This window comes from Sphaerodactylus townsendi, linkage group LG06 (genome assembly GCF_021028975.2).
Source record: "Sphaerodactylus townsendi isolate TG3544 linkage group LG06, MPM_Stown_v2.3, whole genome shotgun sequence".
In the NCBI taxonomy this organism is placed as follows: domain Eukaryota; kingdom Metazoa; phylum Chordata; class Lepidosauria; order Squamata; family Sphaerodactylidae; genus Sphaerodactylus; species Sphaerodactylus townsendi.
This window is the reverse complement of record NC_059430.1, coordinates 88,057,659-88,067,647: the sequence shown is the minus strand read 5'-3', so window position 1 is coordinate 88,067,647 and position 9,989 is coordinate 88,057,659. Positions and strand designations below refer to the sequence as shown.

General features: G+C 38.5%; 1 protein-coding gene across 5 annotated transcripts in view; it reads right to left on the bottom strand.

Moving 5' to 3' along the window:
- The window catches only part of PHTF2 (putative homeodomain transcription factor 2), a 100,931-nt gene that overhangs the window by 3,812 nt on the left and 87,130 nt on the right, over nt 1-9,989 (bottom strand). For all 5 annotated transcript variants that reach the window (XM_048499460.1, XM_048499461.1, XM_048499458.1 and 2 more), the window contains 6 exons: nt 9,519-9,791; nt 8,784-8,915; nt 5,897-5,983; nt 4,481-4,636; nt 2,136-2,231; nt 685-810 (listed from right to left, as the gene is read on the bottom strand). In XM_048499460.1, coding sequence (XP_048355417.1) covers nt 685-810; nt 2,136-2,231; nt 4,481-4,636; nt 5,897-5,983; nt 8,784-8,915; nt 9,519-9,791 — 870 coding nt within the window. The remainder of the gene's footprint in view (nt 1-684; nt 811-2,135; nt 2,232-4,480; nt 4,637-5,896; nt 5,984-8,783; nt 8,916-9,518; nt 9,792-9,989) is intronic.

The window sequence follows — 9,989 nt, the reverse complement described above, 5'->3', positions numbered from 1 at the left end:
TGCAGGGTTTCTGAAACTTGGCACTTTTTAATCCTGCTCAATTTGTGAGGAGAGGAGACAAGTGGTGCATAAGCACATCAACAAATGACACTTATGCAGAGGTTTATTTACAACATCTGAATGCAGCCACAGAAAAGTAACATTAATGCTGAAAAGTGCAGGTCTGACCTGTAACCATACACAGTAGAATCCAGAAGTACCAATGTGGCCATAAGTAGATACTGCACTGACACCAAATTAAGGGGTTTCTTACTCTATTGAAAGGGTTCTCTCCCTCTGTCTGACTTGTGAAAGACTAAATTATACAAGACAGTCACGAATAATGAAATTCTGCCTTCTTGGCCATAGCTCTATTCCTAAAAACATCCTTGCACTACAAACAAATAATCACACTGGGACTACTGAACTGATATGTCATGAGCCATGACAGAATGGCAGCGTTCCAGCCATATTATTTGAAGGTTCCAAACAAATACACTAACACATATTATTTAGGATTGCAATTCATAGGAGACTCCAAACTAGTATGAGGCTTGTCTCTTTATAAAATTATTCTTCAAAATGAAAACCAGTATTGACAGAAATTAATTTACTAAATAATATGCATAAAGCAATACTGAAACTGAGTTAGTGTGATCTTTTAACATAACCACTTAAGAAAATTAAAATAGCGGTACACAGTACCTTTAGATTAAATCCAAGTAAATCACTGATTACACCAGAAACAGCAGACAGAATGACAACTTGAGTGATGTTATAAAGCAGAGGATTCATTGTCAATCCATATAACCTGAAGGGACTGTCCAGCTCCTAGCAATGAGAAAAAGATTTGCACAGGTAGAGTTACATTGGTAAGTCACTGGATTCAGGGTTTAGGACAAATGGTCCTTATTCTGACCAGATTTTCTCCCTCTGCCTCTGCAGTAATTTCTTTTATATGAAGTCTCTTGTCATCCACCTAGCATGACAGCACAGTTACATCTGATGAATGTACCACAAAGACAAATCCCCATTTACTTATGGCTGGATCACAGACTTGACAGTTCCATTTGGGCTACGTGAGAGAGTACTTCCTTCACATGCAAAACACGGTTCAGACTTTTAAAAAAGTCATTACTCTTTTAAAGTTAGATAGTATTTGCTGCCATCAATATTACATTTGGAAACATCCCCATAGCACTTATGGTAGTGGCTTGCCCTGAGTTCTTTCCTGTCTTTTGGAAGTAGCAAGGAGGAAAGACCAGTTCTGCATGAAATGAAAAGCAGAAAAAAAGCTGATCTTGAATTTTATTACCAGATCTATGTCAATTAGTTAAAACGCCTTTAGCTACAGGATATGCGACCACTGTGAACAGCATTACAATGCACAGACACAATATAATCAGAATAAATCATACTAACAATTAAAAACAGAAGCAATAAAAACCCAAACCATAATAATTAGGGTAATTAAAAACAAAAAAATTATACAGTTCAGGGAAAAGGACAAAATTTACTCAGTACCTAAAAGATGAAATAAGTGGGGTGGGGGAAGCTACTGCTGAGAAGGCCTCATTTCTCCAGGAGGGCCTCAAATGGTGAACTGGTGGGCAGACTCATAAGGGAAAAGCAGATTCCCCACTTGGACCAGGATCATTTACTTCAAGGGTTCATACCAGTACAGTGAATTATGCCCTGAAGTAGACTGGGAACGAGTGAAGTTCTTCGAACACTAGAGTACTGAGCTTGATGCATCAAGCCCCTGCTAGCAGGCAAAAGTCTACAGGTTTTTATTAAGTGTAAACAGAATTTAAGAAATTAGTTTTATTTGTATTGCCAAACATGTGCACTGCTGTGGTGTGCGACAGTCTTATGCATAAGGAATTAAGTGCAGGACTGGATCCTAAATGTTAAATTTTGGCATGAGAATCAAGTGACCTCCACATCCAACTCTATGGAAGAGAAATTACGTACAACAGAGCTTCAGTTAACAGTTACACAGATTACGGCTTTAATGAAAGTGAATTTAAACTGGCAGAATAGAAACTACAAGTAGATTTAGCTAAGGAGAGACATTAACATAGATAAACCAAAGGCCTTGTTAAGCAAGATCATTGTATGGATGTGCATGCTTAACACTCCATTTTTAGTCTTACCTTGAGCAATTTTGTAGCCAGTTTTAAAACATTATTCACTAGTGTCAGTTCTTCCTTCTTGTTGGGCTTCTTCTCCATTTTCAAGTACAGATTTATCTAGTAAAGAAAAATATTAATTTCCTAAGCAGAACTTTATAACGTGGATTAGTCCAAACAGGTCAATGGGCTTCTCCTAAAATATTAGGCATTTGCAGAACGCCTTTCCCTCACCACTGAGTAACTGCAATGTGCCTTTCATGTTAGAAAATAAGTCTTACTCTAGGCCAGGGGTAGGGAACCTGCGGCTCTCCAGATGTTCAGGAACTACAATTCCCATCAGCCCCTACCAGCATGGCCAATTGGCCATGCTGGTAGGGGCTGATGGGAATTGTAGTTCCTGAACATCTGGAGAGCCGCAGGTTCCCTACCCCTGCTCTAGGCCAAGTAGTTCAAAAACTAAAAAGCACCATCTTCGTTTGGATCCAGCCTAAATTTTCCATCAGTAGAGTGAAATCTTCCTGCCTCCCTACCACACGTATACTACGGCTCAATGAAGTCCGGCTCTTAAAGACAGAAGACCCTGAGGAACAGCATAAATTGGGGTTGGCAGAGGGTAATAGGGATCAGTGAAAACTGCTAATTCAGTCTGGATCCAACCCCTTATGAATAGGTTGTGAAGAAAAAAATCCTTCCACCAAGCTTAGCTAGTCCTCCATGATGCTTTTATTTACTAGAAGCTGCTAACACACTGGAAATAATTCTGGGGACATTACTCTTTGTACCAACAGTCATAATGATGGTAGGACCCAGTGTGGGTTCTGCTAATCCCTTATAAAGAGGGTGGGGGAAGGCAATTTTGTATAGGTAGGTAAAGGGATTTGAATCTTTCCTCACATTTGTATGCCAGAAAACACTTCTTCAAGGATGTTTTACTCCCTATTAGAGCTAGTGCTAAAATTTTAGTTTGGATGGAAGTGCCTAGGCAGGAGTTAATATTTTATTATTCAGGGATTTGGCAGCAAATATCACTCAGCATAAAGATCTGTGGCTATCACTTTTAGTAATTGCCTTGGTAACTTTGCCGAAAGGCAGAATATACGTACAGCTAATGGGTATAAGGAGAAGTGGGCTGATCTATACGTTTACACTATGTGGAAACTGAAAAGTGCAAGAAAGTTATTTTCCTCCTTATATCTTAAAGGGACAGAAACTCCACTACATAATGAAGCTGGATGTCCTATTCTACTAGTAGCACTGAAAGGGTACAGGGCGGGAAAAGGGGAGTGCCCCAGAAGACAGCGCAGCAGCCTTTCAAAAATCGGGAGAATTAAACAACCCCGCGGGACGCGGGACAAATTGCTCAAAAGCGGGACTGTCCTGCCAAAAGCAGGACATCTGGTCACCTTGCTCTAAAGACACATCTAGGTTTGCTTCTAATGACTTATTTGAAATAGCAGAATTATGATTAGTTAGCAAAGATTCCAATATACAGGGACAATGAGGCCAAGGATTCAGTTAAGACAATGTAGTTGTAAGGGCCGATCCTGTAAAGACCTTAGACAGCACTGAATTCTTCAAAAGTCACCAAGAACATTGTCATTGTTCATTAATTGTTACAGGTATAAAATTTCAGCTTTTGACTAAGATTTCCACAAGAGTGCCTTTGTAATCCATAAAATTGGATTGTTCTACATGAAACGTGATTATGAGGATCAAAACTTAAACTCCGCTATCAACTTTAGTAATGCTGTGGTGTAAATTCTGCACGTGATACTGCAGACAAATGTAAAAAGTCAGAAATTAAGAGACCTACAAAGAAAAAAAAATAACAGACCAATGTGGCCTGTTATATTTTATACAATACAGTCAACTAGTTTCCACTTCTGTATAGGCAGTTCTAATTTTAATGATATCTGTCACCGGCTTTGGGAATCCCTTGACAAAATTCCTAAATTTCTCCAACTGTTAGGAGAAACAAGAGTCATTTTAATGGTATTAAGATAGATCTGTACAATTGGTCTTTTTGGAGATCATTCAACTTTGAAAAGCAGGTATCTCGAAAACCTTAAGCAATAATATCTATGCTCCACTGAAACAACCAGTACATTTGCAGATGTGTTTCCCAGAGGTTTAAGAGATTTTTATTTTAATCTTACAACTTTGTAATCTGTACATGCTACATTATCAGCGTGAGTTTTATGAAACAAATGTGACTATATCAATAAACCTGTCGTTTGCATATAACTGAACTAATCTCTCTGAATGTAATTAACAACAGCCCATAATTTCTTGTACTCATTCTCTAAAGCAGCAAGGTGGGTCTTCCCATTTTGGAATTAGATCATTTCTCCTAGGAGAGTTCTCACCTGTTCAGTAAGTAATATTGAGGTATTGCTATATTTTTTGCTTGTTTCAGATCCAAGTGTAACAAATCTTAGAAGAAACAGTGTTAATGAAATACACCAGATTGCTAATTCCCAATTGTAGTGACAATCTAGGAAGATCTCATGCACATGAAGCAGCTGAAAGAAAAAAAGAAGTAGAAAAATTGAAGCAGTTAACATTAAAAAATAGGTTAACATTTCAAATGTCTACACTACATGAGGCTTAAATTAATCTGTATTAATTAAGTATAGGGGACAATTAAAACGTTCTGCTGATGTTCCACGGAAATGCACGAAACTGTTTAAGAACACAACCCTGTTTTTAGGCCATTGAGCTTCTGTGTTGTTCAGTATCCCCCAAAGTTGTCCATTGGTACCACAGAACCCACTGATACTGTTTCAGGCACCTGTGAAGTGTTTTTAGGATGTGGGGTGGAGCCTGGGAAGGCTTTTGACCAGCAAGGCTTTGGATTTGCAGGGTTTTTTTAAATGTTGCTTTCACAGCAGCTGCCACCACAACACAAGGATCTACACTGTGTTACTGAAGTTAATGCGTGGCAATTATTTTGTGTCAGGCTCCACCTCATGTGGCAACCATTTTGTGACAGTGATTTTGTTGTGCCTACTAGGCCATGTCAGAATTTCAAATGTGCCCGCAGTCTCAAAAAGGTTGGGGATCCCTGATTTATCTAGTAAGGAAAAATATTAATTTCCTAAGCAGAACATTATAACGTGGATTAATCCAAACAGGTCAATGGCCTTCTCCTAAAATATTAAGCATGTGCAGAACGCCTTCCCCTCACCACTAAGTAACTGCAATGTGCCTTGCATGTTAGAAAATAAGTCTTACTCTAGGCCAAGTAGTTCAAAAACTCATTCAGGCCTTTCTTCTGGTGAATGGCTCACTAAGAGCAGAACAAACGTGAGTGGGAAGAATTAAATCTAACAATTTCTCACTGACTCCTGATATACAATGGTGGGATACCCAAACATCACATTCCTAGCCAAAAAAGAAGTGTTCTTCTTCAGGGATGGAAGCCACACAGCTGAGAGAGAACGTGCAATGCTGGATGCCAGGCCCTCACTGTCCTCTTGGTTTGGCAACTGCCTGTCCTTTTACCACCTTCCACATTTGCTGTTAAATATAATACTAGAGAAAGGAAAGCTGGCAGTTCAGGAAGTTTAGGAGCCACATGAACGGCTGCATCTGTCCCCTTTTGCCCCTCCAACACCTGCTTTCATTTCATGATTATCTATGAAATTAACGTTGTGCTGGCCATGTGGAGGCAGCTGCACATGCAGTTTCTGGTGGCTTGCTTGTAACCCAACTTGTCTCAAAGAAAATTTTAAAGATTATAAATTGTGATGTAAATCAGTAACATGTCAAATTTTCCTTACCTGTGCACAGCAGATAAATACAACAGAAATTGTCAATAAAAATGCAGATGAGACTATTACATCAACTGATCGTTGAGGACCTCGCCGCTGAAAACAAAACAAAGAGAAACAATAAATGGTGGAACTTCTATGTGTCCAGATACATCGGTTGATGATTTAATGTGTGATAAAGGATTGTTTTAAAAATAAAATATTAAAATGTACAAGTGAAAATTTAATGTAGCTGACTTTAATTTGTATGAACATTTATTACTAGTAAACAGGAAGAAACGTTGGGTCAAGAAAATGTTTATAGGACATTCCCATCTCTCACTGCATACTGACTGGCCCACTACATCCCAAATTGCAACCGTGCTTGCTTCTCCCAAAAACCACTTTCAAAGTTCTATGGTGCGACAACCTCACACATTTAGACACACTGAGGAAATTTTTCTCTCCAAAAGATGATCAGACTATCCCCTCTGGAACCTAGTATCCTTTATTTTATGAGCGTGCAGCAGGAGTAATGTTATATAGGCATACAAAAATTGTCCAACCCTTAACTTTATTAACCCCCACTCAGTCCTAAGGACCTTTCTTAAAATTGTAGAGTGTCACTGTATTTCCACACTCAGTTCTCTGTCAGAAACAATTTGGCACCAGAAGATGTTGAACAATTTTTTTTAAAGGAACTAGAAAAAATTATTAAAACTAAGTTGTTTGGCACTGTCACAAAGAGAAACCAGGCAAGTTTCAAAATCAGGCAGTTATTTATAGCAGTGTTACTGTTTCAGTTTAGAAACTGTTGCCAGATTTGTTTCTCAGCCCCTGGCAACACGTTACAAGGAACTTAATTTACAGAAAGAGTTAATTACTTTCAGTTTTCCTTAGGAATTTATAATTCCAGTGAGATCTGTGCACTTCCTGATGCTAGAGTGATTAGAATTTCTTCACCTCTAGATAGCTTGACAGCATCTGGGGTAAAACCGTAGCAGTCTGACCTAACACCAGACTAATCTACCATATGATTATTCCTTCTTCACATGAATTATGATCAAGATTTTCCCTTCCATTCCTCAGAAGAATTCCTTCCCTCTTTGGATACTGACTGATTTAGAAGCCTCACTACCTCTCTCCTTCAGCATATCTTTCCCAAAGATAGCCACTATCTCTGTGTGTCTGTGTTAAACTGTGACAAGGGAACACAGATCAGACCAGCACCATTTATCTGACAAAGCAAAGCTTTCGGCCAAGAGTACAGAGTTGTTTACTCAACCTTTCCCTCTCCTAAATTCCCTTCCAAACTGTCTTTTCTATTCAAATTAACCTCACTGATTAACTGACACTCTCTTGCTCTCTTTTATTCTTCTATAATTCTCTATGTTCAGGTTGGCTCTGCTTAGTTACACTTTAGCAAAGTCCTGGAATCTACCACATATGGCTTATAGAACTATACATCTTCCACAACAGAGAGAATGTGGGGGGGGGGGGGGGGGAAGATCCCTTGCTGTAAAATTAATAAAGAAGCTACTATAGAGAGTATAATTATCCCTGTTTGAAGGCCAGGGAAAATACAGAAATATAATATATTAAGAACATGTATGAAACAAGACAGCTGGACTAATGAAGAAATGGCTTATCTTTTTAATACAAGGGACATAGCCAACATGGTTTCAGTTGCTTAGAAAAATATTGAGATGTCTTAACACCAAAATTCACAACAGCTATTGCTTTAGAGAATGACAGTATTTGACGGAATTACCAAAAGATTTCATCATAAATGACCAATAAATATTCTGCAATTCCAATTAAGGAAGAACAAAAACACACTATGTCAGAAAAAGGTTAGCAGGACAGCTTGGAGCAAAAGGATTCACAAGTTTAAATTCAAAAGCCAGATTCTCAAATAATATTTTTAGGCATTGTTATCCTTTGAGAAATTAGCTCCTTCTGTTGGAACACAAAGCTGCTTAATTACCATATATACTCGCGTATAAGTTGACCCGCATATAAGTCGAGGCACCTAACTTTACCGCAAAAAACTGGGAAAACTTATTGACTCGCATATAAGTCGAGGGTGAAAATATAATACATTATTCTAGTCAAAATGTTTTTATTCCATTTGTAAACCAACTAGGCATATGCAGCATATGCAGAATTAAAGCTCAAGCAATATTAAAATAAACAAAATAAAAATAAACAGCTGCATTTATATAAAATGGGGATCTCATTAAAAAATATATCAGTTCACAATGAATGCAACATTGTCCGTAAGTGTGTGTGTATTTTTTTTCCTGTCCTAAGTGTTGCCCTCATCTGTCTCGTCAGGCTACTCTGTTCTCGTCAGATCTCAGAAGGTCAATATTTGGAAGGGAAACATCCACAGAATACCAAGGTCATGACACCACTTCGTAAACAATAAATATAGTTTGAACTAACTGAAAGTCACCCTTAATCTTGTCTCTTAATTATTCTTCTTTCTCTTATTTTTACTCTAGATAAACTGGTAAATCATCTTTACTGATTTCCAGTTTTCTTAGTAGAAATTTCACTTGGGAATATCTGACACAAAAATAGTATTTTGAAAGGTCCATCGTTTTAACCAGTGTTATTCTCCCATACACAGAGAAAGCAAATATTTAAAAATGAACATAATAGTAATGCAACCGTCTGCTTGCTAGAGTCTGCTTCTTCCACATAGCTTTTGCACAAGCTTCTTTTAAAGCTTTGAGGGAGTGACTTAGAATAACCACATAACAGCAATGTTAAACTAGTAGTGAGGAAAATCCAGTTTCAATACAATATTGAATATAGTAGTGTAACATGTACACTATACAATGAAGTACATTTACCAGTTTACAAATTAGATAAGTTAACTATGTCAATAATTCAAAGAAAAGGTACAAACCTTTAGGTACGAGCGAAGGGAAAGCCACATTTTAATATTTTGTACCTTCTTCAACCGGAAGTGAGGAACTTCTGATTTTCGTGCCCTTCTGGCTGAGGTTAAATGGCCAAAGAGTTTGGCAAAAAGAAGCCGCTGCAAACAAAATGTTAATAGCATTAAATAATGCAAAAAAGAAGCTTATTTATAGTCCCAAGTTGGGTGGCCAGTTGCATTCCCACTGCCCTGCTGCTTCTCACTGCCATCAAGAAGCCCCCTTGCCTCACGACTGCCTTATGCTGCCAGATGCCGGCTTCATGCAGCGACTGGCCGGGAGGAAGCTGATTGATGTCAGCTCCTCCCCCGGCCACACCCTCAGCCTGCCCTTCGTATGCTAATGGTGGTGATGGCCCTGCAATGCCAGGGAAGGGCGGCTGCACCCACATGGCAGCGGGATCACCCTCTCGTGCCGTAAGTGCCCTGGGGAGCTATATCCACTGACGGAAGCCCAAGCTGCTTCCACTGGCAATTCCAATCTCCCCACTTTGGGCTGTTAGATAGACTGATCCTCTTATACTATTTTTACAGGGAAAAATCACTACTCTGAGCTCAATGAAAGGACAAAAGATATATTAAATAAATGTTACCAAATACAGATGGCACAACCATTATATTCCATTATTTAAAACCACTGAAAATACAGTAAGTATTCCAGTCAGAAACATGTAAAAGAATAGAAGAAGCTGTAACTACACCTACCTGTTTGTAGGTTCTCTCAGCCACACACAGAAGGAAAAAGAAAATCCATACAAGGGAGACACGGACTATAAAGCATATTGTAACCATGGAAAGAACCATTCTGTCTCCATTTGACCCAAAAGCTATAGTATAAAGTTCGGTAGCTGAATGGGTAGCTAGATGCTCCAAATCCTTCGCTTGGGAAAGTCGAAATACAAATGGAGTCAACCCCAGGATTAGAGAGACAACATTTCCAAAAATCTGATAGCCTATTCCTGGTATATAGCTGTTCACCTAAAGATGAGAAATTTTAAACACACACAATTTAATGCAATGTACACTAACAACAAAACTTTATTATCAATTGAATGATTGTTTTCAAAATACATTTGAAAGGAGGATACACCACCTCATAGCAATTAGCTATTTCCATGGTGCACTGGAGTAGATTCTCTCACCTTTTCTATATGTGCAAATGGAAGGAAGGGCTCT